The 27,998-nt window shown below is 44.1% G+C and overlaps 2 protein-coding genes across 11 annotated transcripts in view; one reads left to right on the plus strand and one right to left on the minus strand.

Moving 5' to 3' along the window:
* ZNF397 (zinc finger protein 397) overlaps window positions 1-27,998 on the minus strand; it is a 46,828-nt gene that overhangs the window by 10,806 nt on the left and 8,024 nt on the right. The gene's annotated exons all lie outside the window — the stretch shown is intronic.
* ZSCAN30 (zinc finger and SCAN domain containing 30) lies at window positions 103-27,866 on the plus strand. Of its 10 annotated transcripts, XM_081562439.1 has the most exons (6): window positions 103-188; window positions 6,013-6,244; window positions 13,977-14,499; window positions 14,774-14,912; window positions 22,576-23,503; window positions 26,186-27,866. In XM_081562439.1, the coding sequence occupies exons 3-6, from the start codon at window positions 14,095-14,097 to the stop codon at window positions 26,229-26,231; spliced, it is 1,518 nt and encodes a 505-aa protein (XP_081418565.1). In that variant the 5' UTR covers window positions 103-188; window positions 6,013-6,244; window positions 13,977-14,094; the 3' UTR covers window positions 26,232-27,866. The 10 variants fall into 10 exon arrangements, with proteins under 10 accessions (XP_081418565.1, XP_081418564.1, XP_081418570.1 ...); XM_081562438.1 differs by lacking the exon at window positions 6,013-6,244; XM_081562440.1 differs by lacking the exon at window positions 103-188 and having other exon boundaries at window positions 6,226-6,622.

Below are 27,998 nucleotides of genomic sequence, written 5' to 3' on the forward strand. Positions count from 1 at the left end.
TTGCTTAGCTCTATGGCCCGAGGCCTCGCACGCGCGCACGCGCGAGGCGGGGGCGGCGAGGTGGGATGGGTGGGGGCGGGGAGTTGCCGAGATTTAACCCCTGAACATCCGCGGAACTGGCCTCAGCTAGGGGCCCGGCTGGCCCTGTCTGCCAGTTCTTGACGTAAATGTCGGAAAACATCTTTCGAGTAAGTTCTCTGGGGCAGGGTAGGTTTTCTGACTACATAATGAGTTCTTTAATTATCTCTTTCTCCTTTGTTAATCTGTCTCCCCCTACCCCACACCCTGTCTCGAGTCCCCAAATCTGTCAATCAGATACGCACTGCGAGCTTCCAATCTAACTTTCTTCCTGTCTCTCAGGTTCCCCCGCCCCAGAACACTGACAGGCCTCTATTAAATTTCTAATTGCTGGGCCACACCCGTTTCCGACTCAGTAGGTCTGCCGTGGGGGCGCATGTTCTCAGGTGATCCTGGGGCCACACTTTGAGAACTACTACCTTAAAAATAGACAGTGCTCAGAAATTCATCCCTAACTTGCTAGAAAGCTGCATTTTCATCTACTTTGCTGTTAAGAAAGGCCATGAGGGTCTCTTTCTAAACTGTTTGCTTGCCAATACACTCCTCGTCGTGGCTAAAGGATCAGGGTGAGAAGGACCTAAAAGGGGGCGGGAAGAGGGCATCAGGGTAGGAAAGGATATTGCTGTGTCCTTGGAAATATCTTGGGAAATAAGAGTGAGGGTGGGAGGGGGTGGATACAGAAATAGGAAATAATAGAAGTATTGAGACCGGTGAGACATGTGAGTTAAGATGTCGGAAGAAAAGGTATAGGTTTGGGAAAATGGTGGTTGGCTGAAGTGATGATTGAGGTAGAGGAAGAGGACTTTGTCTTTCAGCCCTAGAACCTGTTCCAATTTATGAAATCTTAGGGATGTGAATGAGACCCTGATGAAATGTAAGGAACATTATGTAAAAACAAATGTAAAGACTCCTTGTTTGGGTCCAGCACTTCCAAGTAGGGAGTGCATATGCTTTTTTTTTTTTTAAACACAGTGAGGTATAACAAGTATACAGTAATCAGCAAATATTTAAAGTATACAATTTGGGGAGTTTTGTCCTATGTATACAACTGTGAAACCATCACCATAATGAAAATTATGAACACATTCTCCAAAGTTTCCTCCTTCCCTTGGTAATGCCTCCCTTTGTTCTCAGAGCCCCCAACCACTATTCTGCTTTCTGTTATAGTTAGCATTTTCTAGAGTTATTTTATCTAGCATTTTCTAGAATCTAGAGTGGACTCAAACCGAATGCACTCTTTTTTGCACTCAAACTTCTTTCACTAAGCATTATTATTTTGAGATTTAGCTATATTGCTGTATCAGCAGCCCACTCCTCCTTTTTGTTGCTGAATGATATTCCATTGGATGTACACACCACAGTTTGTTTATCCATTCACCAGTTGATGGGCATTTGGGTTATCTATAGTTTTTTTCACTATTAGGAATAAAGGTGCCATGAACATTTGCGTACAGGTCTTTGTATGGACACAATCTCTTCAAGGCATCCTAGACTTGGTATCATCAACCTCAGAACTCCTCCAGCTTCTGATCATTCCCCAGTTTGAAAGCCACATCTACATTTTTAGGTGTTTGTTCAGCACCCCATTTCTAGTACCACAAACTGAGTGGCTTAACCCAACAAAAATTTATTCTGTCACAGTCTGGAGCTTAAAACCCAAAATCAAAGGTGTTAGCAAGGGCCATGATCCTCTGAAGGTTCTAGGGAAGGACTGGTTCCACCCCAGTCTCCTAACTTAAGGTGCTTGCTGGCATTCCTTGGCCGTGCCATGCAGCATTTGGGATTTTAGTCCCCTGCCCAGGAATGGAAGCCATGCCCCCTGAAGTGGAAGTGCAGAGTCAACCCGCAGACGGCCAGGGAAGTCCCAGTCGTTGGCGTTCTCTCCCTATAGAGATTGTTGGTAGAAATATGGATATTAAAGGTGACTCTGGCAAGGGCTCAGCAGGAAATGAAAAGCTCAGAAGTGGAATCCTCTGTTATCTTAGAGAATACATATATTGTCACGAACAGAGTTTTGCTAGAAATAATGAGCATTAAAGATACTTCTGGTGGGGGCAAATTCTCTGGTGGTCCATCCGTTAGGACTTGGCACTTTCACAGCTGGGGCCTGGGGTTCAATCCCTGGCCTGGGAACTAAGATCTCATAAGGCATGTGGCATGGACAAAAAAAACACCCCAAAACAAACAAACTTCTGGTGACATCTCAGAAATGAAGAAAACATTATTGGAAGCTGGAGAAAAAGGTGATACTTGTTACAGAGTAGCAGGAACTTGACTGAATCATATTCTGCTGTTGGACAGAAAATAGAACTTGTAAGTGATGAGCTTGGGGAGTTAACTGGGGATATTATCAAGCAAAAGGTGTAAAGTATAGCTGGATGATTTCCCTTGCTGATAATAGTAAAAATCTGAGAGGAAAGAGATAAATCGAAAAGGAGTCAGTACTCAAAGATTTGGAAGATTCTCAGCCTACACAGATCGCATGCTCCGGAGACAAGGCCATTGGTGTAGCTGGACAACCTTTCGGTGAAGAGGTTAGATGGGTGATTCATGGACCCAGTCAACCATCTCAACAGAAGCCAGGAATAGAAAGGGGGCTATCCATAGGGAGGATCCACGGAACAGCCTTGTATCCAGCTGTGTGCATCCCTCTGATATACACAGAAGACCAATATGGTTCTCACCAGAAACACTGCCAGCTTGGACTGAATTTGACAGAGACAGGACAAAATAAAGAAAGACTGTCAGACTTTTGGGATTCTATTGGGATTCTACACACAGACAATGGAGTGCCCAGGGGGTCTACACACAGACAATGGAGTGCCCAGGGGGTGGGTCCACTACTGAGGGTTGAGAAACCAAGACCACCTCAACTGAGAGTGGCTCCGAGGCCAATGGGACCTATGTGGCCCAGAGACTGCAGTTGATAGGGATTCCACTGGCCCAGTAGCTCAGCAGGTAACTCAGCTGGTAAAGAGTCTGCCTTTAATGCAGGAGACCCCTGTTCGATTCCTAGGTCAGGAAGATCTGCTGGAGAAGGGATAGGCTCCCCACTCCAGTATTCTTGGGCTTCCCTGGAGACTCAGCTGGTAAAGAATGTGCCTACAGTGCGGGAGACCTGGGTTCAGTCCCTGGGTTGGAAGATCCCCTGGAGAAGGGAAAGGCTACCCAGTCCAGTATTCTGGCCTGGAGAATTCCATGGACTGTACAGCCCATAGACTCGCAGAGTCAGACACAACTGAGCGACTTAACTTCTCTTCCACTGGCCCAGAGGGCATTTCAAGCTACAGAGTAGTTTGGAAACTCTAAGATATTTGGAAATTAAACAACCCATAGAAACAGCCTATAATTCAAAGAAATCACAAAAGAAATTACGTTTTATACTGAATGAAAATGAAATGCAACATTTAAAATTTTGTAGGGTGTAGCTAAAGCAGTGCTTAAGAGGAAATTTTTTAGCTTTGAAATGCCTATATTAGAAAAGAAAACCTTGTATCAGTAATATAAGCTTCCATCTTGAGAAACTTGAAAATGAAGAGCAAACTTAACAGCCAAAAGAAGCAGAAGGAAGGAAGTAATGAGTCAAGTAGTAATAAAACCGAAAGCAGGAAAAAAAAATCAAACCAAGGGACTTTCCAAGTGGTTCAGTGGTTAAGACTCTGCACTGCCAAAGCAGAGGGCCCGAGTCCTATCCCTGGTCAGGGAACTAGATCCCTTGTCCCGTAACTGAAGATCCTACTCCATCAGAGAGCCTGTGTGCCACAACTAACCAGGGTCTCCTGCATTGCAGGTAGATTCTTTACCAACTGAGGTATCAAGGAAGTGAATAATCCTTCACAATCTCTCCCAGAAAATAAAAAGGGCCATTAATTACCCTGATACCAAAGTGAGACAAAAATATCACAGGAAAAGAAAACTACAGATGAATATCTCTAACAATATGGGCACAAATATTCTCAATCAAATATGAGTAAATTAAATACATTAATATATTAAAAAATTATACATCACGATCAAGTGGAATTTATCTTAGTAATACAAGGTTAGCTTAACATCCAAAAATAACGTATTTAGAGAGTTAAATACTTTACTCTCAATAATTTTCACCAATAATAGAATGTGTGAGTATTGGCATAATCACACAATATATTCTTACTAGAAATGAGAATGTACAGTGTACATCTACAGAAAGCAATATGAATTTCACACACAGTGTTGAATGAAGGCTGAATCAAGAGAGTGCATATTGAGTTCCATTTACATAAAGTACAAAAATAGGCAAGACTAACCTATCACGTTAAGGGTTTAGTGTATGTATGCTATGGTCACTCAGTCATGTCCGACTCTTTGCAACCCCACGGACTGTAGCCTGCCAGGCTCCTCTGTCCATGGGGATTCTCCAGGCAAGAATACTGGAGTGGGTTGCCATGCCCTCCTCTAGGGCAGTTTCTATCTTTTAGGGCCAGAGGAGGGTAGCGGCTTGAGGAGACTGCAGGAGGCACTTCTGAGGATGGATAATACTGTTTCTTCATCTGAGTGCTAGTAACACAAGTGTGTTCAGTTTGTGACAATTCAGTAAACAGTGCACTTATTTACTTGTAAGATGAGCATCACCTACTGATACTACTTGGTTGGTCTACATTAAGAGCATGACAACATAGACTAAATGTACCATTTTTTATTGTAGGGTTTCATCTTCCTGAGACCTATCCAGTCTTAGTCTCTCCCCATCAACTATTCCTCTATTCTTCTATCTTCAATTTTTCTCCCCACTCACTCTTTACCTTTATTCTACAAACATAATTAGGTTTCTGATCTCCTTAGAAAACAAACTCCTTACAATCCTGTTGCCTTGACCAACGAGTTTCCTCTCTTTTTCCTTCCTGCATTATTACATCTCTAGGAAGGAATTATTATCTATTCTCAGGGCCTTACCATACACTTCTTAACCCCAGGCAAGGACATTCCGTAGGTAACATCTCTCTGGCCCTTCTTCTGCCCTTCACCTTAATTCTAGCATCACCTTAGTTAGCATCTTCTCCAGCTCTCTGTAGCATCTCCAACTCACTTGTTCCCTTTCCTGAGAGCTCTCCTGGCTTTTATGATGTTTGAACTAGCTGGGCCCAGCTTCTCTGAGAAGCTCCTCTTCTCTACCAGCTCTACCCCTTCCTTCCCTCATATACTACTATTTTATAATTCCTTGTTTCTTTTTACACAAGATCTTCCTTGGTAATGTCTCTTCCCTATCTTTAGTCATATTTTCAGATACTCGCAAATCTTGCTAAGCTTACATTTTTAACCGCCTGTCCTCTTTTATCTCTTTTGTCCTTTAATCCTGTCTACAAAGCACTGTCAGATACTGCCGCAGAATCACAATTCTGGCCATGTCACACGTAAATGGCCTGCACCACTAACTGAATGCATTCCTGATTCCTTAGCAGGGCATTGGAAACTCTCCAAACCTGATCCCAACCCATCCCTTAGCCTAGGATCCGGCCAGCCAAGATGCTGGGCTAATTCCCGAGCGGGCCCTGAGCTTCTCACAGCTGTGCTCTCGCTCCTGCCCCTCCCTACCTGTTAGGAAACACTGCACTCCTAAATCTCCATTTTACTCCGTCGGCAGCAAGGCTCAGCTTGAGTACCGCAGTCTGAGAAAATTATTGACCTTCTACTGCTGGGTCCCGGATCCCCACGCCCTTGCAGTCGACGGTGGGGTGGTTCTGCACTTTACACTCGCGCCACGCTGGGGTAAGACCCCTTCCCCTACTCTCCGCCCTGTAGCTTCGAGAACTGTCCTTGCAGACAGCGTGTTCGCGGTGTGTGAATGTGATCTGGTCCTCTGCCCCAGATTTACAGATGGTCGGTTCTATTTTTAATCTCCTTGATGCTACACTAAGCTCTATCGCTATTTCTATCTCTGTTTTCCTCTTACAGTCTCCCGTCAACCGTTTTCGACCTGGGGCGGTCCCCACCAGGTCCCACCCAGAGACCCGCTCCTTCTTTCCGGCCCCCTCAATGGTCCTCTGAAACCCGCCGCGCGCCCGCCACAGAGCTGCAGTCCTCCGGGCGGCCTAGAGGGGCGCGCCGCCCTCACTTCCGGCGCACGCCGCCAGAGGTCATTCTGCCCCTCACCTGGGGTCAGTCCCCGCCGCCGGCGGAGCGAAGGGTGAGTGAGGCGGCGCGGCCCTGAGGCCCCGGGTTCTTCCCAAACCGCCGCTGTCCGGCCTCGGCCTGCCTAGGCCCCAGGCAGAGCATGCGGCTCTGCCAAGTGGCCGCCCCTCATCGGTGCCGTCTGGCCGCCCGCTCTTCTGTCCGGCGGCGTATCCGCCCGTCGGTCCATTCTTTCATGCGTTTGTCCGCTTGCGGTTCATCCACCCGCCTTTGCATCCCAGGACTCCGCGAGCACCAACCGGCGCTTCCTGTGTGCCTGGCCGCTGACGGAGGAGTCGCAGGGGCACAGATGGAATCCTTCCTCCCGTTTCACTCGCCCAGAGTTCGTTCTTGTGTCCTATCTCAGCCGTCCTTCTTGACTTCCCCAGTCTAGGTTAGATTTCTAGGTTAGATTTTTTTTTTTAACCAGCCACTCTCAGAGCACTTTCTACTCTCCCCTTTGTAGTTCTTTCACGATTAAATCAGGTAATTCCGTGCTCTTTTTTTTTCCCCTCTTTTTTTTAACATCTGCCTCTCCCTACTGTTTTTAAGTCCCTGGTGGCTCAGTGGTGAGGGCTCCATCTGCCAATGCATGAGATGCAAGAGACGCTGGTTCCTGCATCCCCTGGAGATCCCCTGGAGGGTTGGGAATATCCCCTGGAGAAGGAAATCTCGTGGATAGAGGAGCCTGGAGGGCTACAGTCCATGGGGGAAGGGGGTGGTCACAGGAGTCGCAAAAGTCTGACACGACTTAGCAACTCAACAACCACAATGCAAGGACGTTGTCTCGCTTGTAACTCTTTGCTCAGTACCTGCACAAAGTAGGAACTCAATAAATATTGTTAGAGAAATGTATGAAAACACAGGCTCTCCTCAAAAGTGCAGTTGGTTTAGTGGAGAAGGCAGATGTGAAAGGGCAGTTCAGCAGGGTACCCATCTAAGAGTATGGACTCTGGAGTCAGACCATTTGGTTTCGAAACAGTCCAGACTCCTTAGTAGCCTTGTGACTTGAGACAAATTACATAAATTCTCTGTTTTTCTTCTGTAAAACTGTAGAATATAGGGTACTATAAAGATGAAATGAATGAAGACATTTAGAACAGGTAGCCGATTCTTGACACTACAGTGAAAGCTCAATTAGTGTTTTCTGTTACAGTTCAAGCAGACAAGGTAGATACTTTATACTGCAGTAAGCAGGAATGTCCAAAAGTGCCCTGGACGTCCTTGGGTTTCGTGGACTAAGAGCTACCTGAGACCAGGATCTCATCTCCCAGAGGTGCTTCCGATCTGCAACTGGGTCCCTTAGACAACTCCATAAACAGCTGACACTTAAATTCACACTTCTGGTCCAAAGCAGTCAACTTATGCCCCTTGCTGACAAGGCTGCTTTCTCATATTTACACTGTAAGAATGTAGAAGGAGCACTCCCTTGAATTACCTTCCGTCAATTCCCTGGTGGTTCAGTGCAGGGAGCATGGGTTGGATCCCTGGTCAGGGAACTAAAACCCTGCATGCTGCACACAGCCGAAAAAACACAAAAAACAAAAGCGCAAAACGAAAGGAGGAAAAAAAAAACAAAACACCGGAATTCCTTTCTATGGGATAATGGGAGAATCAGGGGACATATGCTGTTTTTACTCACCACTCGGTAAGTTTCCCCAGTAAAGCCTATTGTGTAACCCATGCCTTCGGACGTGAAATCTGCGTTTCCCTTATTCACTATGTGTTGAGTGCTGTATGCACGATGTGTTGAGAATCTCCTCTGGGCCAAGTGTTTTAAAATGCAACTTTTATTATTATTCAGTTATGGGGAGGTCAACAGATCAGGAGATGATTGGCATGAAAAGGTAGTTTGTTACAGGTCCCAAAAGAGCAGGGGCATGCCTGGCCCACAGAGCCACTTGGGGAAGCACCAGGGTCAGTTAGGAGGTGATATGAGCGGAAAGTGGGCAGGAGCCTTTATTGTGTCGTGTGGCAAGAAACAGGGCAAGGTCATCAGGTTTAGGATTGGCTACTTTGAATAATTTCAAAGTAGGGACAGGGCTCTGAGGCATAAGGATTTCCCTGATTGATAACCTGGTCCTGAGGTGATTAGGGCAGGGGAATGGTGGTCCTGGATGAGAAAACTCCCTGGAAGAGGTGGTGGTGTGTGGGCTCTGGATTGGTTGCTTGGTATGTAAAAGGCATACCTGCAGGCAAGTTTGCTATCTCTTGAAATCTGCCAGCCCTGGAAAGGGCAGTCCCTCCAGTGTTGACAAGGCCATGGATGTCAAAGCATCAGATTAAAAAAAATGCTTAATATACCAAGCAAAACTCGAAATGTTTATGTTATTTCCAATTCCTGTAATACCTCTGTGATGAAAGCATTGTTGACTCCATTTTTAATGGAGAAGAAATGGAATCTCAGAAAGGTTTAGAAAAGGAGTACGTCAAGGCTGTATATTGTCACCCTGCTTGTTTAACTTATATGCAGAGTACATCATGAGAAACGCAGGGCTGGAAGAAACACAAGCTGGAATCAAGATTGCTGGGAGAAATGTCAATAACCTCAGATATGCAGATGACACCACCCTTATGGCAAAAAGTGAAGAAGAACTAAAGAGCCTCTTGATGAAAGTGAAAGAGGAGAGTGAAAAAGTTGGCTTAAAGCTCAACGTTCAGAAAACTAAGATCATGGCATCTGGTCCCATCACTTCATGGGAAATAAATGGGGAAACAGTGGAAACAGTGTCAGACTTTATTTTTTTGGGCTCCAAAATCACTGCTGATGGTGATTGCAGCCATGAAATTAAAAGACGCTTACTCCTTGGAAGGAAGGTTATGACCAACCTAGATAGCATATTTAAAAGCAGAGACATTACTCTGCCAACAAAGGTCAGTCTAGTCAAGGCTATGGTTTTTCCAGTGGTCATGTATGGATGTGAGAGTTGAACGGTGAAGAAAGCTGAGCGCCGAAGAATTGATGCTTTTGATCTGTGGTGTTGGAGAAGACTCTTGAGAGTCCCTTGGACTGCAAGAAGATCCAACCGGTCCATCCTAAAGGAGATCAGTCCTGGGTGTTCATTGGAAGGACTGATGTTGAAGCTGAAACTCCAATACTTTGGCCACCTCATGCGAAGGGTTGACTCATTGGAAAAGACCTTAACGCTGGGAAGGATTGAGGGCAGGAGGAGAAGGGGACGACAGAGCATGAGATGGTTGGATGGCATCATCGACTCGATGGACATGGGTTTGGGTAAACTCCGGGAGTTGTTGATGGACAGGGAGGCCTGGCATGCTGCGATTCATGGGGTTGCAAAGAGTTGGACACGACTGAGCGACTGAACTGAACTGAATGTCACATAGCTTGTAAGAGGCTGCATTATGATTCCACATTGTGGGGTCACTGGATTCCAAAGCTGGTGCTTTTCCTGTGGGCTAAGTCATCTCCCTGCAGTATGAGAAATGGGGACTTTTTGAGACCTAATTAGGCATTTAACAATGTTGACCACTGCCTGTTTTAAACTCTCCTTTCTTAACTGTAATGACACTCTTTCTTTTATATATGTAACACCTACTATGTACCACACATTGGATTGGGTGATGGAGACACAGTGGGGAGCAAAAATTCTGTCATTTTTGAGATTGCACTCAAGTACTGCATTTCGGATTCCTGTTGAGTAGGAGGGCTACGCCATTTCTTCTAAGGGATTCTTGCCCACAGTAGTAGATGTAAAGGTTATCTGAATTAAATTCGCCATTCCAGTCCATTTTAGTTCACTGACTCCTAAAATGGCGACTTTCACTCTTGCCATCTCTGCTTTGACCACTTTCAATTTACCTTGATTCGTGGACCTAACATTTCAGGTTCCTGTGCCATATTGTTCTTTATAGCATCAGACTTTACTTCCATCATCAGTCACATCCACAACTGGGTGTTGTTTTTGCTTTGGCTCAGCCTCTTCATTCTTTCTGGAACTATTTCTCCACTTTTCTCCAGTATCATATTGGACACCTACTGACCTAGGGAGGTCATCTGTCAGTGTCAAATCTTTTTGCCTTTTCATTCTGTTCATGGGGTTCTCACAGCAAGAATACTGAAGTGGTTTGCCATTCCCTTCTTCAGTGGACCGACCACATTTTGTCAGAACTCTCCTCCATGGCCCGTCCGTCTTGGGTGGCCCTACATGGCATGGCTCATAGTTTCATTGAGTTAGACAAGGCTGTGATCCATGTGATCAGTTTGGTTAATTTTCTGTGATCTGGTTTTCATTTTGTCTGCCCTCTGACAGATAAGGATAAGAGGATTGTGGAAGCTTCTTGATGAGAGGGACTGGCTGTGGGGAAATCTGGGTCTTGCTCTGATGGGCGGAGCCGTGCTATTTGTAAGGCCTTTATGTAAATCTTTAATCCAATCTTTGTTCATGGTTGGGGCTGTATATATACTGACAAAATGAGAGACGTTCTCTGAGGGAAAGGAACATGATTCTCTTTCATGACTTCCTGACTGGCCCAGGGTTCTCAAGCCTGCCTACACATCAGAATTGCTTGCAGACTGTTTTACAGATCTAAAACCCCACCCACGAGGTTCTGGCTCAGGCTGGGGTATGGCCCAGGAATCTGTAATCTGTCTTTGAGTGTAATCAAAGACAGGCTCACCTTGGCTTAAGGGCTTTGGAGATTTTTTGTCTTTAATTTTTATTTTATATTGGAGTATAGTTGACATAGGACTTCCCTCATAACTCAGTCAGTAAAGAATCTGCCTGCAATGCAGGAGACCTGGGTTTGATTCCTGGGTCAGGAAGATCCTCTGGAGAAGGAAATGGCAACCCACTCTAGTATTCTCGCCTGGAGAATCCCATGGACAGAGGAGCCTGGCAGGCTACAGACCATGGGATCGCAAGAGTCGGACACGACTTAGCAACTAAACCACCACCACCATAGTTGATTAGTGGGCTTTCCTGGTGGGTCAGATAATAAAGAATCTGCCTGCAATGCAAGAGACTTGGGTTTGATCCCTGGGTCAGGAAGATCCCCTGGAGAAGGGAATGGCTACCCACTCCAGTATTCTTGCCTGGAGAATCTCATAGACTGAGGAGCTTGGTGGGCTATAGTCCATGGGGTCACAAAGGCTCAGACAGGACTGAGTGACTAAGCATGTATATATAGTTGATTAAAAATCTCGTGTTAGTTTCAGGTGTACAGCTAGGTGATTCAGTTACACGTGTTTGTATTGTATTTCAAATTCTTTTCCCATTTAAGTCATCATAGAATATTGAGCAGAGTTCCCTGTGCTTTACAGTAGGTCCTTGTTGATTATCCGTTGTTTTTGTTTTTACTTTTTAAAAACTAGTCAGGGGAACAGGATCAGATCTGCAACTTGAAGAAGTCACTGTGGTTACATTAGAAACAGACTGGGTTCTCGTACAGTGTGTCAAGGATAGTTGCTGAAATGAAGGTGGTGCTGGTGGTGATGGGGAAAGGTAGATTCTGGAGATAGGAAATAAAATCAATAGGACTCAATTTGAATTAAATATAGGAAGAATGTGTTAAGCATGCCTCCATGTTTCTGGCAGTACAGCCAGTTGGTTGTTCCTGCTTTTTGAGGGGGATCTTCCTGGGAGAGGAACAGGTTGGGGTGAGAGGAATCATCAGTTGATCATGGATGTGCTGAGTTTGAGGTCCTTTTGAGAAATTCAAGAGGATTTGTGATGGATGTGAGTCACAATGGGCAAATAGAACTGGAGTTCAGATGGGAGGCCTAGACTAAAGGTGGATGGTAACTGAAGGTAAGGATGAGATTGCCTGGGAGAGACTGAGAGCAGTGGTGGTGGGCTGAGGGCTGACCTGTGGAACTCTGATGTAGAGGAGGGTGGACTTGTGAAGGGGATGGAAAAGGAACAGTGACAATGCTTCAGCCACACAGTGGAGGACAAGTTGGTGAGGTGTAATATTTGTGCATTGTCATGGAATTTCTTAAATGTCAATTGTAAGAAGAACTAAAGAAATGTATTTAATATTTTCCAAATACCACAAAATTAAGAAGGAAGATATCCCTAAATTTCTCTTTGTTGAGGTCTCTCCTCTTTCAGTATTCCTTATTTCTGCCCAGGCTCTGATCCAGGACTTTTTTCCCTGGCTGCACATCAGAAGCATCTATGGCACTTATTGGAGTCTCACCCATGGAGATTCTGATTCAGCAGATCTGTCCTGAGATCTGTGCTCCATGGTTGATTCTGAGCCACAGCGCGCTGAGCCTGGCCTTTCTGAATCACCTGCAGTTTCCTCAATAGGCCACATCCTCTTACACCCACTGCTCCTTGCTTGAATGACCTTCTTCTACCGCTTTACCCAGCTCACACATGTCAGGCTACGCTGAGACGATCTGCCCAGGCAGGCAGTTCTTCCTGGTCTTGGTCATCTTTCCGGGCTACCTTGTCTGCTTCCCTCGATCCCTGGATGTATTGCACTGTGTTTGTCTGTCACTTTCCTGTACTAAACTAGGAGTCCTTGAAAACAGACCTTCGTGCCCTGAGAATGCTGATCAGTACACTGCCTAGCATATAGCTCAAGTATTGTTGAGATAATGGATGAAGGAATGCATTCCTCTTTTCTTTGTGCTGTCTCAGAACCTTGTGACTTAAAGTCAAGGATAAACCTTCCTTTTCTGTGCATCACTGTGGCCATTCTCCATGACCTTTCCTTAACAGATTCACCCTCGTTCTTAATTTATAGTATCAACCTAGATTGTCCTGGGCATTAACCCATTCTGTAATTTTAAAAAGCCAGTGCATCAGAGTTGGGCTACTCCTAGGTTCATGTCTTGACTCTGCTGTATACCAGTTTGGGACCTTGGGCAAATTACTTAGCTTTCGTGAACCTCAGTTTCCTCATCTGTAAAGTGGGGATGATAATGCATACCTATTAGTGTTATTTACACTTCCTGATAAAATTGTATTTGTAAAGTGCCTGGCCCAAGGTAGGTTTATTAAGTGTAGGTTCCCTTCTTTGGGAAGTTGTTGTTTAGTCGCTAAGTTGTATCCAACTCTTTGTGACCCCATGGATTGTAGCCCGCCAAGGCTCCTCTGTCTATGGGATTTTCCAGGCAGGAATAAATGGAGTGGGTTACCATTTCCTTCTCCAGAGGATTTTCCCGACCCAAGGATTGAACCCAAGTCTTCTGCATTGGGGGGCAGATTCTTTACCACTGAGCCACTCAGGAAGCCCCTCTTTGGGGAGACCCCATGGCTTAATAGAAAGAGCTAATAAATACTCTGGTTGCTGAGCACAGTTGTGCTGCTTGCTGGCTGTGTGTCTTGGGTCCCCTTAAGATTCTCACCAGCCTCATTTGGAAAATGGGCACAATTATGATTGTCCTTACAGAATTCTTAGGGAAGTTATATTAAATTTATGTTAAGTATCTAGCAGGTGCTTGGCATCTAGTAGGTGCTCAGTAAAATGGTGCTTATTATTCTGAGAAGTAATAATACACTAGAGTGTTTTTTCCTGCTTTCCATGATCTGTGAGCACTACTTACTGTCCCCAGTGTTGTCTCTAACATGGTCACCAAAAGTTGAATTTATTTCAGTGATACTTAACATTTTCCATTTCACATCCTGAGAAAAATCCTGAATCATCTATGAGTGTATCATTTATACGAAAGTTCCCTTCTCGTCAGTTTTCTTTAAGGTGCTATGCTCTGTGGCACCTGGTCTAAAAACTGCTGAATTTATATTCTAAACACATTTTTTCCCCCTGTGTGACATTAGCTTCATCCACCTCAGGAGCTCCCTGGAGAATCAGAACTCAGAAGAAATCTCATAGACACAGACCTCCATCTGCTCACCGCTTTGGCTAGGCAGCCTTTTCAGACTGTCTTTGCCCAGAATGGCAGGGAAGTCTGCAGCCTTGGCCTACTGTGCTCCAAAAGGGCAGGAAAGACTAATCGTGGTGAAGGTCAAAGAAGACTGTGTTTGGGGGCAGGACTTTGGCCGTCAGGGAAATGCCTGTAGCCAGGAGGCCTTCCGCCAGCGGTTCAGGCGGTTTGGCTACTCTGACTCCGCAGGGCCCCGGGAGGCCCTGAGCCGGCTCCGCGAGCTTTGCTGTCAGTGGCTGAGGCCCGAGGTGCGCAGCAAGGAGCAGATCCTGGAGCTGCTGGTGCTGGAGCAGTTCTTGGCCATCCTGCCCCAGGAGCTGCAGGCCTTGTTCCGAGAGAACCGACCAGAGAGCGGAGAGGATGCCGTGGAGATGCTGGAGGAGCTGGAGAAGGAGCTTGACGAGCCACAGCAACAGGTGAGAAAGTGTTTTGTTGGCTTGTTTAACTGTTTGTAAGTTAATGAGAAAGCCATTCTAAGTGACTTGACTGGGCTACCAGAGAATGATAAAAATCTTTGTCTTATGGTTTATTATTTGTCCACTAGGATCAAGTCACTAGCGCTTTTGCCTTATTGTTCTCTATCTAATCATTTGATTGAGTTTCTGACTCTGGCTGGCCTGCCCTATTGTTCTAGGGGTTTTCCTCTTGTGTGTCCTCAAAATCATAGTGTTGGTACTTGATTACTCCTAGGACACAGCTCATGGCCAGGGAATGACCTGGAAGGAAATGACATCTGTGGGAGCACTGAAGTCACTGAGTATCCAGCTCCAGCCCTTGGAAAACCAGGGCAAGAAGGAGAGTCAGGAGCGCCAGGCTTTCTGTGAGAGAGGTGAGGAGCCACAGTCCATGTGGGGTTGAGGATGGAGGTGAAGCTTTAAATGCGTGGCATGGGGCATTTTCTTAATGACTGCTGCTTGTGACTGTCATTAAATGTTGTGGGAAAGCCCCCTTACCTAGAAATAGTCTTCCTTTGGCTCTGCCTGCTGCTGTTGCTGTTGCTGTTAAGTTGCTTCAGTCATGTCTGACTCTGTGCGACCCCATAGACGGCAGCCCACCAGGCTCCCCCGTCCCTGGGATTCTCCAGGCAAGAACACTGGAGTGGGTTGCCATTTCCTTCTCCAATACATGAAAGTGAAAAGTGAAAGTGAAGTCGCTCAGTCGTGTCCAACTCTTCGAGACCCCATGGATTGCAGCCTACCAGGCTCCTCCGTCCATGGGATGTTCCAGATTCCAACATAATTTCTAATTCTGGGTTAAGAATTAAGGTCTCAGGACTTCCCAGGTGGTCCAGTGGTTAAGAATTCGTCTGCCAATGCTGAGGACACGGGTTCCATCCCTGGTCAGGGAAGATGCCACCTGCTTCACCTAAACCAGTCTGCTACAACTACTGAAGCTCATGCTCCACCACATGAGAACCACCCCAATAAGAAGCCTGTGCACTGCAACTAGAGAGTAGCTCCCTCTCACCACAATGAGAGGAAGCCTACATACAGCAGCGAAGACCCAGCATAATAAAAAAATAAATAAATAAAAAATAAATAAACTTAGAAAGAATTAAGGTCTCTAATAAAAATTCTCCAATAATACCCATAATATTCAAAGACCAATATTCTGTTTTTTTAATATTATGGTCCTACTGTCAAGGGAATCCCTAAGATGGAGAAGAATAATGTATCAGTAAGAGAAATTACATAGTAGCTTGAATAGGGAAAGTTTAGCATTAAGAATTATTAACTATGACGGGATAAATTACTAATTAGTTTCTAAAACCCCTATTAAGTATACAGAAATAACACATGTAGGGAGTCTCCAGGATTGAGGTAGAGCACCCCAGAAAGGAACCAGTCTGCAAGAGGGTGCCACATCCTCTCCCTCCCCTGGCAGAGCTGAGGTCCAGACCTTGTTGAAGGGGGCACAGCTGTGGCCCACTGAGATGTTCCCAGAAGTGCTTGCTGGCAGGCTTGCTGGGAAACTGCTCTTTGGGGTTCAACGACAGCCATTCACAGGTTGGGGGAGAGTGTTGTGTTCTAGGGGGCAGAATTCACTGAGATGCCACCCTTTTGAGTGCCAGGAGCCCCCCATGGGGAAGTGCCATGACACGGAACTTGCTTGAAAGCCACCCTGAGGGATGGTGCCCTGCACATTGCAGGGAGAAAAAGAGAGCACACCAGAACCAGGAAGGGAAGCCCTTCCTCCTCCAGTGTCTGTTTGGCTCCCTCTACTGTTAAAGCTCACATCGTGTCAGCCTGCCAGGGAGAAGTGTGTCACAGGCAGGGCATTGAAGGGTGGGTTTGAAGCTGACCAGAGGGCTTTGATTATGTTATTGGCAAAGTCATCCCTATGGGCAGCACATACATCAGGCTTATTAACTTGTTTTCACAAACAAGTTTATTATACTCACCTACCCTTCCGATTTCATCTTTACCAAACAATCTTATTAAGTTCCCATGAAACTTAGCTATAATAAAAGAGTGCATTAGTCTAGTCTGGTCTGTGTGACAGTTACATTACTCATTCATTCTTTTTTTTTTAAATTTTTTTTATTTTTTATAAATTTATTTATTTTAGTTGGGGGCTAATTACTTTACAATATTGCAGTAGTTTTTGCCATACATTGACATGAATCAGCCATGGGTTTACATGTGTTCCCCTTCCTGGACCCCCCACCCACCTCCCTCCCCATCCCATCCCTCTGGGTCATCCCATTGCCCCGGCCCTGAGCCCTTGTCTCATGCATCGAACATGGAATGGTGTTCTCTTTCACATATGATAATATACATGTTTCAATGCTATTCTCCCAGAACGTCCCACCCTCACCTTCTCCCTCAGAGTCCATAAAATTGTTCTATGCATCTGTGTCTCTTATTCTGTCTCGCATATAGGGGTATCGTTACCATCTTTCAAATTCCATATATATGCATTAGTATACTGTATTGTTGTTTTTCTTTCGGGCTTACTTCACTCTGTATAATGGGCTCCAGTTTCATCCATCTCAGTAGAACCGATTCAAATGTATTTTTTTTAATGGCTGAGTAATATTCCATTGTGTATATGTACCACAGCTTCCTTATCCATTCGTCTGCTGATGGACATCTAGGTTGCTTCCATGTCCTGGCTATTGTAAACAGTGCTGCGATGAACATTGGGGTACACGCGTCTCTTTCAATTCTGGTTTCCTCAGTGTATATGCCCAGCAGTGGGATTGCTGGGTCATATGGCAGTTCTATTCCCAGTTTTTTAAGGAATCTCCACACTGTTCTCCATAGTGGCTGTACTAGTTTGCATTCCCACCAACAGTGTAAGAGGGTTCCCTTTTCTCCACACCCTCTCCAGCATTTATTGCTTGTAGTAAATCTATTCATTGTATGATGATAAAGTTAGGTTTATGAGGCCACAAGGTCAAGGGCTAGCTCTCAGTTTTTGGCAGTTCACCAAAGGAATTCATGCGTGTGTACATTGAGACCTCCTGGGAAACTCCCTTCCAGGTCCTCTGACACATCATTTGCCAAGTGAACCATCTTCTGCATCCAGTAGGACTACATTCAAGTGGATATTAAAAATCATCTCCTTGAGTCCTCTGCCTTAAAGTAGGTAAATATCTAAATCAGTTAGAGTAGATTATTTCTATTTTAAGGTCTTGAGGAATGAGACTGTCTTGTAATTTTTTAAGTCTTTCTTGGTTTTTTCATTCCGATATTTATTGTGGGCTGAATTATGTCCCCCTGCCCTCAATTTCTGTGTTGAAGCCCTAGCCTCCAGTACCTCAGAATGTGACTGTGTTTGAGATAGAGCCTTTAAAGAATAAGTTAACATGGGATTGTTAGGGTGATCCCTAATCCAGTATGACAGTGTCCTTATAAGAAGAGGAGTTTGGGACATAACACAAATTGAGGGACAACCATATAAGGACACAGTGGAAAGAAAACCACTGCAAGCCACAGAGAGGTAGACCTGGGGGCGGGGGGCGGGGAACCTGTCAACACATTGATTTTGGACTTCCCACCTCCAGAATTGTGAGAAAGTAAATTTCTGTTGTTTAAGCCATCCAGTGTATGGTATTGTGTTATGGCAGGCAGACCAGCCAACTAAAACAATCTTAAACTTCTTCCCTGGGTCAATATGAACTACTTTCAACTTTAATTCCATTTTATTTTATTTGTTCAGCAGAGTCCTCATAAAACACAACCTATTCTTGAAGGCAATGAGTACACCGCCCTTTAGCTTTGTTTTAACTAAGTGTCTCACTGCCTCTGATTCTGTGTTCCATCTGTCTGGTTATTCCCCTGGACATGCTTCAGGTTCTCCACATTCATTTGAACTACAGGGATAAAAAAATAAAATACTCTAATGAAGATCTGATTAATTTATAAGGTAGATTCACACCCCTCTTATTTGTTGCACTTTGCAGCTTTTTATTGTTTGCTCTTTCACAGTGGTATTACACTGTTGACTCAATCAACTTATAGCCACAGTGATTCCATCTTCTAGCCTTCTTCATCTTCCATTAATGCCTGGCCCCTAAGTATATGGCCTTGAATGGCCTTTACTGGATTCCCAGTGAATCTTGTTATGCTGATCTCTTTTTTAGTCATGAGGGTTTCACCTCCACTTCTGAAGGATTAATGTGGATCATTTCACATCTTTCACCTAGATCCTGAGGTCTAAATCATTGGAGGAATCCACTCTGACAGGATTTGTAAGAGTCACCACGTCATTTTTACAACCTTACACCCTTTGTTATATAATATATAATGTAATTTTCCTGTAGCTTCTTCATTAGCCTAATAGTATGTCTTGCAAGAAGAAAAGTCTGGGATGGAGATTTGAGTGCAAGTGGTTTGCTGAGAACATGTTCTTCAGAACTCTGGATGGAGTGAGAGAGGTAGGGTTGCTGCTGCTAAGTCGCTTCAGTCGTGTCCGACTCTGTGCGACCCCAGAGACGGCGGCCCACCAGGCTCCCCCATCCCTGGGATTCTCCAGGCAAGAACACTGGAGTGAGTTGCCATTTCCTTCTCCAATGAATGAAAGGAAAAGTGAAAGTGAAGTCGCTCAGTCGTGTCCGACTCTTCGTGACCCCGTGGACTGCAGCCTACCAGGCTTCTCTGTCCATGGGATTTTCCAGGCGAGGTTAGGAAGGGACAAGATCAAGAAACCTAGGCTTGGCTTAATCCATGTGATGGGGCTTTGGAGGGATCCCCCTGGAGCATAATTGCACTGCTGAGTTGTCCCTTCTTGAGTTGGGGTGGAGGACGGTGAGGGTGGAGTAATTTCCTAGGCCGGATGGCTTTCATCTGCCAGGGCAAGTCTCCAGAGAAGGGGGCAGCTGTAGCTCATTAGGAGCCAACAGTTGCAGCAGCTGAGGGAAGGAGGCACCATATTGGTGATGGTGATTTGGGTGGGCAGTGGAGCATCATCTTTATAGTGTTACCCTGTGCAATTAAGTCTGAGTCCCTAGGTAAGAGGATTTTAGAACATACAGGGCATTGAAAAGGTAGGGAAGTAGTGGGGTGGGGTGAGTGGATGTTATATAGAAGAGCTTTTCTACAGGGAAACCTATGCCTTATTTCTCTTCCACAGTGCCTCCTATAATCTGTACTCTTCCCTCCAGCCTCTGGACTTTGGGCTTTATTGTGAATTATCATTCATTCTTGGGAGATATTAATTAGATTATTTGGCTTATTTTTGTACAAATATTTCTAAATATTCAAGTAGTCATTTGTTATTCTACTTTTAATCTTTCATTTCCATAAATTATCCTAGTTAAATGTTTATCCTAATATTTTTATATAATGAACATATATAGTTGAAAGAATAAAAGTCTTGATATTTTCCTGATCTATACATCTAAGGTCAGGATCTTTCACTGGTCTCATGATTTGACTTCATGTAATTACAGAACTTGAAGAGATATTTTCAGTTCACTTCAGTTCAGTCGCTCAGTCATGTCTGACTCTTTGCAACCCCATAGACTTCAGCAAGCCAGGCCTCCTTGTCCATCACCAACTCCCAGAGTTTACTCAAACTCATGTCCATTGAGTCAGTGATGCCATCTAACCATCTCATCCTCTGTCGTCCCCTTCTCCTCCCACCTTCTATCTTTCCCAGCATCAGAGTCTTTTCAAATGAGTCAGCTCTTCACATCAGGTGGCCAAAGTATTGGAGTTTCAGCTTCAACATCAGTCCTTCCAATGAATATTCAGGACTGATTTCCTTTAGGATGGATTGGCTGGATCTCCTTGCAGTCCAGGGGACTCTCAAGATTCTTCTCCAAAACCACAGTTCCAAAGCACCACTTCTTTGGCGCTCAGCTTTCTTTATAGTCCAACTCTCACATCCATGCATGACTGCTGGAAAAACCATAGCCTTGACTAGATGGACCTTTGTTGGCAAAGTAATGTCTCTGCTTTTTGATATGCTGTCTAGGTTGGTCATAACTTTCCTTCTAAGGAGTAAGAGATATTTTAAATCCTGTAAATTATGTAGCTGTTCTAATTTTCACAGCTCTAATTTTGTCCCTACAAAATTTTATTGCCACTTTATACTCTTTAATAATTTGATCTATTTACTACTTTCAGAAAATTTCTCGTTGGGTTGTTACTTCTCTGACTTTAACCAAGTTGGTGCTTATTATTCTTCATCCTTTTTTATATATTATGCTTTTATTTATAATTTTTCCCTTTTTGAACAAGCACAGGCTTGATTAAGTTTCTGTCTAAGATCCAAGAACAGTGTGAATTTGAGTGTTCCATCCTAATCTAAGAGGCAGTGTCATCCATCTGTGATTTCTGGTGAGGAGTGAGGGAAAGGGAAGCTGGATAGCCCTCTGCTTTGGTCAGGTAATCATCATGAGACTTTATTGTTGTGTTTGAAGTATCATGAACTGCAAGAATATCAGAAAAGGTATTTATTTTCATATAAAAACGTGCTTTTTTACAAAAATAGAACACAAATGTTTTTTAAATTATTTTTTTTCTCAGTGCAATTATAGCCATACTTCCTTCCAATAAGGAAGGCAGATAATGTGGAGGGAAAACTGCAAATGTTGATGTGAAGCATCTTTGGTTGAATCCTAACTCTACCAGTTATTAATTCTATGACCTTACATCGGTGACCTTCCTTGGTGGGTTAATGATAAAGAATCTGCCTGCCAAGAAGGAGACCTGGGTTCCATCCCTGTGTCAGGAAGATCCCCTGGAGAAGGAAATGACAACCCACTCCAATAATCCCATGGACAGAGGAGCCTGGCGGGCTACAGTCCATGGAGTCGCAAAGAGTCAGACACGACTTAGCAACTAAACAACAGCAACAAGACATATCAATGATATAGCCTCTCTGAGTCTTCATTTCCTGATCTGTAGAATGTGTATAAGTTTAGAGGACTTTGGGGAGGTGGAAAGTAACTTAACAGTTTTTCAGATTTTCCCCATGCAAAAAGCTTAACAGTTTTTCAGATTTTCCCCATGCAAAATAATTCAAGTTACCTCAGCCATCATTTAGTAGCCTCCTGTTTTGAGTTACCAGAAATCTAGAAACAAGAGGGCCGTGTTATGTGAGAGCTGAAGGTTTGGCCCCAGGCAGTCGTAGCTGCCTCTCCTTTCCAACCTTCTTTGACCGTTTATCAATAAAAAAAGTGTACATGGAAGACTCCCACCAGACTCCTGAATGAGTCAGGAATTCACAAGATTCCTTTTATTATGCTCTGCATATCGTATTTTATTTGCTTGTAATTATTTGATAATTAAGAACTTGACCAGAATCTGCCATTTACCTTTGCACCACCTGTTTGTGCGTGTGTGCTAAGTTGCTTCAATCATGTCTGACTCTTTGCGACTCTATGGACTGTGACCCTCAGTCCATGGGATTCTTCAGGCATGAATACTAGAGTGGTTTGGCGTGTCCTCCTCCAGGAGATCTTCCCAACCCAGAGATCAAACACGTGTCTCCTGCATTGGCAGGTGGGTTCTTTACCACTAGCGCCACCTGGGGAGCCCTTGCACCACCTACCTCTGTTCAGTTCTAAACCTTGAAGTGTTTTCTAATTGTATCTTCTGCTCTCCTGTTTTTCTAGGACTAGATTCAAGACTCAGGCATCTTTAGCCTAGTTGTTCTATCTCCTCTTTTCCTTTCCCTCATTACCTAAAAACACACCTTCTCCTGAACCCAGGACTGTCTCCCAGCTTCCTGCTCTCTCACTGCTACCCCTGTTTACCACTATCTCCTTTAGCTAATGTCTTTCCCTGTTCACTATCTCTCCTTTCACAGGCTGACTCTCATTCTAGTCTGTATTACTCTCTGCGGACGGGCACCTCTCACTACCCCAAGTCACTTCTCTTAATTCTAGATTTGGAAGCTAATTTTTAAGAGTTTTCCTTCTAATAGGTAAATACCTATTTCACTTGATTTCTTTTCTATTTCTATTCTCGCTATAGTAAGTTTTTTTTCTTCCAGCATGGGGAGCAAATGACACTTGCATTTTCTATTCACATTTTTAGATGGCAAACTGGTGGCTGACAGAGTATTGACAGCAAAGCAAGAAATTATTGAATGTGTTGCATCAGCAACCACAATACCTCCAAGACGACTCCCTGGGGGAACTCCTTCAGGACAGATAGTTGAAGAAGCTTTGGGAGGTCTGGACAATTTTGAGAAGCTGAAAGGAAGTGCCTCTGGGGATAAACGGAGTCAGCCCCCTTCCCAGGAAATACGTGTTAGCCTGGCAAGCTTCACCAAGGAAGTCTCCACAGAAGACAGCCTCTCGGAATGTAATGAAAGTATAGGAAGTCTCAGCCTGAACTCAAACGCTGTAACACAACCGAGAATTCTCGCTGGGGGTAAGCTCTATGAGTGCCTGGACTGTGGGAAAGCCTTTTGCCAGAGCTCAAAGCTGATTAGACATCAGAGAATTCATACGGAAGAGAGACCTTATGCATGTCAAGATTGTAGCAAAACCTTTAGTCTGAGCTCAGACCTTGTTAGACATCGGAGAATTCATAGTGGTGAAAAACCCTATGGATGTTGTGAATGTGGAAAAGCCTTCAGGGGCAGCTCAGAGCTCATCCGGCATCAGAGAGTTCACACTGGAGAGAAGCCTTATGGATGCAGTGAATGTGGGAGAGCTTTCAGCCGGAGCTCAGCCCTTATTCAGCATAAGAAAATTCACACTGGAGACAAAGGCTATGAATGTACTGAATGTGGTAAGGCTTTCGGTAGAAGCTCTATACTTGTTGAACATCAGCGAATTCACACTGGAGAGAAACCTTATGAATGTAATGCATGTGGAAAATCCTTCAGTCAAAGCTCAGCCCTCACCCAGCATCAGAGGATCCACACTGGGGAAAAGCCTTATGAATGCAGTGAATGTAGGAAAACCTTTAGGCATAGATCAGGCCTTATGCAGCATCAGAGAACACACACCAGAGTGTAAGTCTTTGGGTAAGAACTGTACAATTGTGAAATACTAGGAATTCACTTTGGGGGTGAGACTCCACAGAAGATAAAGGTTTTCTGAGAGCAGAATTCTTGTCCTTCCAGTGCAATGAACTGTTGTAAGAGTAGATCCACAGAAGGATGTTTGTTGAAGTATTGAATGGGTACCTTCACAGTAAACCTGGGGTTAGGGAAGAGATCCTGAGAGAGCTCCTTATAAGATGGTCTAGGAGGTGATGCCTCCAATGGCAAGGATCCCCGCCCAGGCAAGAGCATCTGTATTTGGCAGGTGAAGGCACATGCTGAGAATTATCCAGTTCTCTGAAATGTTGCACTGTTAGGTTGTGAAATGTTGAATTATGTACTTCCTGAATCAGTTTAGTATTATCTGGGGAATGGTGGCGCATTCTCCTCCCACATCGGTTCTCTCCTCAGCCCTGGCCTTCCTGCTGAGGTCAGTTGGGGTCTGCTTCTTTACTGAACACCTGGTATTTATCATTCATCAGGGGTAGACATGGCCATTGCATCTCGAGTTAAGGTCTAGTGAGTTTTATATATATATACACACATACATACATTTTATATATATATATATGTGTGTGTGTGTGTGTGTGTGTATGCTCAGTTGCTTCAGTCATATCTGACTCTTTAAGACCCCAAGCTCCTCTGTCCATAGGATTCTCTAGGCAAGAATACTGGAATGGGTTGCTATTTCCTCCTCCAGGGGTTGTTCCTCACCCAAAGATCTAACCTGCATCTCCTGCAGCTTCTGCATTGCAGGCAGATTCTTTACCACTGAGCCACCAAGGAAGCCCTATATACATATGCATATTCAGAAATATAAATACACACATATATATTCATATATGTGAGTATGTGCGTGTATGTATGATTCTGTTGAAATGCATGGATGGCAGGGGATACCTAACCTGGTCCATGAGTCACCAAAGGCTTCCTGGATGTAATGAAATCTCAGCTGAGACAAAAGGTGGGGTAGAAGTTAGCCAGATCAAAGTGAGAAGGAAGAGAACGTTACAGGCAGAGGTTATCATATGTGCGATGGCATGAAGAGAGGATCTTGAGACATCTTTTCTTCTGGCTCTTCTCCCTGGCAACAATTTGTTCTCCTGGCCCCTGGTTCAGAAGCCAGGAGAGGTGTTGGTTCCTCTCTTCCTATTTAGTCACTGAGTTGGGTGGCCAATCCCAATCTCTTGAAGTACTCAGAGAATTAGCGTGATGGGAGACTTGGCTGCAATGCATGAAAAAGGCATATTTGTACACCAAGGAAGAAGTACATATGGGACACTAGAGGGACAGTATGGACTGGAGTGTTTGTGTCCCATGACCTTGGGGCCCAGAAATGGGAAGCCGACAGGAACACGGGAGTAGGAGGTCTGTCTTCCCAGGCTCCACTATGTCTCATTCCCTGCTTGCCCCCCTCTTCCTCAGACTCACAGATGCTAAGCTACTTGAGGGCAATGGATATTTGTTGAATCACCCTCTCAGATTCCTCAAAACTCTACTTCTCTAATTTTTGTCAGTTTTAATTAACTCACAATTAATTGTTGAGGGCAGTTAATACCTAAGAGAAAGTCTGAGTCCTCTTCTAGGATACCCTGATTTCCTTTCCTGACGCTGTCACTTCTGAAGAAGACATGGTGATCAAAGCTGTTGTGGTAACGGGAGGTGGGACTGGGGGGATGGCCTTTGTGTCCAGGGGCCGTAGGATCACCAGTGAGGTCAATCAGATATCTAAAGATTTTTCAGATGGATAGAGCTGCCTTTTCCTGTAGGTGACAATCAAATGATTTCATGTTTTTAATACAATTGAATATTTTTTCCTGATTGTGAATTGTAAATGTTGATACTACAGAAAATGAGAAAGTATAAATCATCCAGGATCCCATCATCCATAGAAACATTGCTAACATTTTAGGGTACTTTTTATTCATTTTTTTTAACCCACCAACCCTACTATATATAATATACACACACATGTATTTTTTCTTGGTAATAATCTTGTCTGGTGAATCATTCTTAGTAACTGATTTTTAACATTTATACTTTTGAATATATACTTCAACTGTTCGTTAAAAAATTTCTGGTAGTTGATTTACAATATTGTTAATTTCTGCTGTACAGCAGTGATTCAGTTACGTATCTATATATTCTTTAAAATACTCTTTTCCATTATGATTTATCTCAGGATATTGAATATAGTTCCCTGTACTGTACAGTAGGACCTTGTTGTTATACTTCAGCTATTTAGTATGAGAATATAATGCAAGATGTCTAGTAATAAAATTTTTGAGTTTTAAGTTTTACTTTGAAGTTGATAACTCAGTAATAAGAAGCACAATAAGACAAGTGGAGATGTGCTGGGGGGACAGGGGAAGGAGCTGTGGAAGGCTGGGAGCTGGTGATCTCAGCTTTGATTCCATGGCCAAAACGTGTCTGAGATGCTAGCTAGTCCCTGGGGATGCAGTTCACCAGGTGAAGCCACAAAATTGAGGGGACATCTGGAGCTACACTGTGGTTGAAAGAACATGGAAATCAGAGCAAGTCCCCTCTGTGAACACACATGCCCTGGATCCACCACAATCAGGACACTTCCCCACCCCCCTTGGGAGCAAGAGTCTGGGAGAATGCCACAGCTTTCCCCTCTCCTCTCGGCAGGTCCTTAACAGAATCACATGGGAAGGAAAACCCCATGACCCTCTAGATCTGCCATCGTTCGTGCCTGCCAAGGAGACAGCTGTGAATGATAAAGTTACTGAGCAGCAGTGTCTGGTTCTGGCCCGTCAGAAAGCAGGGGGTGGGTCTGGCTACTCACCCTCCCTCTTGACTTTGCAGAAATGTTCTCCAGATGAGTTCCTTCTGCACGGAAATGACTGGCAAGTCTCCCTGCTCTGAGGATTCACTTTAAGGGGCAAAAGAAGCAAAGCTGTTCACAGGGAAGCTAAGACCAAGGTCAGACGTGTTTAAATTTCTAATTCTCTCATCTAGACAGTGTTAACTAGCCAGTGGACGGGAGGGAGAGGTAGAAAACTGGTATTAAGCACTGTGCCTACATTCCACATCTTTTAAAATCCAAGAATCTGTGCAGGATCCATTTAGGGTAAACAGTGGACTGCCTCTCCACCCCAAGAAATGAGGGCTCTGAGCAGAAAAGAAACAAATGGGTTACTTTTCCTCCAGCAACTCTGGTGAAGGAAAAAACAGTTACCTTTGACATCTACCTTATTTGGTACCCATCCCCCCCATTTCATGAACATAAGACTGTTGAAGCTTTAACTCTTAAAGAGATCACCTACTTCAGCTCCTTTGGACTGCGGGTCCAGAATTATGAGGTGACTTGCTTGTGGTGCAGAATTCATGGAAAAGCACCAATGAGAACAGAAGTCTTCATGTCAAGGCTACTGTTCTTCACAGAAATTTATAATTTGCAGACTTTTTTGTACACTACTGAGGTGAATACATCTGCCATTGTCATTTACCAGTGAGGAGTCACAGATAGTTAATGAATTAACTAACCTCCAGGGACTCAGAAGGCACAAAGATGCTATAGAAAGCATGTGCTTTTCTTGGTGTTTTTCAACTATCCTGGGCCTCCATTCCCTTTTAAACTTTTTTTCCCTCCAACTTTAGAAGTTTGAGATACTTATTATAGGAAACGTTGGAAGACACAAGCACAAGAAAAAAATCCCCTATAATCTTATTACTCAGATATAACCAGTATGGCAAATCAACTTATATATATTTCCAATATTTTTAATGCGTGTATTTTTAAAATGAATCCTATTGTACACAGTCTTGTGTTTTTACTTAAGATATGCTTTGTCATTTATTATTAATCAGCATCACTTTTTTAAACAACTTTGTATACATTCATGATGGTTTCTAAAACATGTTTCCAGGTAGAATTTTAACAAAAGGCAACATTTAAGGCTTCTGGTGTTGATTGCCAGACAGCGTCTAATTCACACCTCACCAGCAGCATCAGAGTCCTAATTTCCCTGAACCTTTAAGTTTTACGAGGGGAAAAACAGTGCCACCTCAACTCTTGCTTTAATATACATTTTTAATTCTAGCAAGTCTAACATTTATTGTCCGTTGGCATTTATACTTTAATGACTTGCCTATTTAAGTACTATTTTTTCTACCGGGACCTTTTCATGGGGAGATGGTACACAGAAGTGGCTCCGTGGATATGTTCTGGATTCCTACTGCCTAGGTTTCCAGTCTGACCTCACCACTCTGTAGCTACCTGATTTTGAGTAAGCCATGACCCTAAGCCTTCATTCATCTCATCTGTAAAATACAGGCTGTCTGAGAAATAAAGCATCTATACAAAGCCTTTGCACGTACCTATTATGTTTCTTACCAATATCCGTTAAGAACTCTCGAGTATCTGACTTTTGTAATATACGTTGTATCAATTCCTACTTATCATTTATTCTACCCGTTTCAGTTTGATTGGGTCTGCCTC

This window comes from Giraffa tippelskirchi, chromosome 14 (assembly GCF_054371585.1).
Source record: "Giraffa tippelskirchi isolate mGirTip1 chromosome 14, T2T-mGirTip1v1.2.pri, whole genome shotgun sequence".
Classification (NCBI taxonomy): domain Eukaryota; kingdom Metazoa; phylum Chordata; class Mammalia; order Artiodactyla; family Giraffidae; genus Giraffa; species Giraffa tippelskirchi.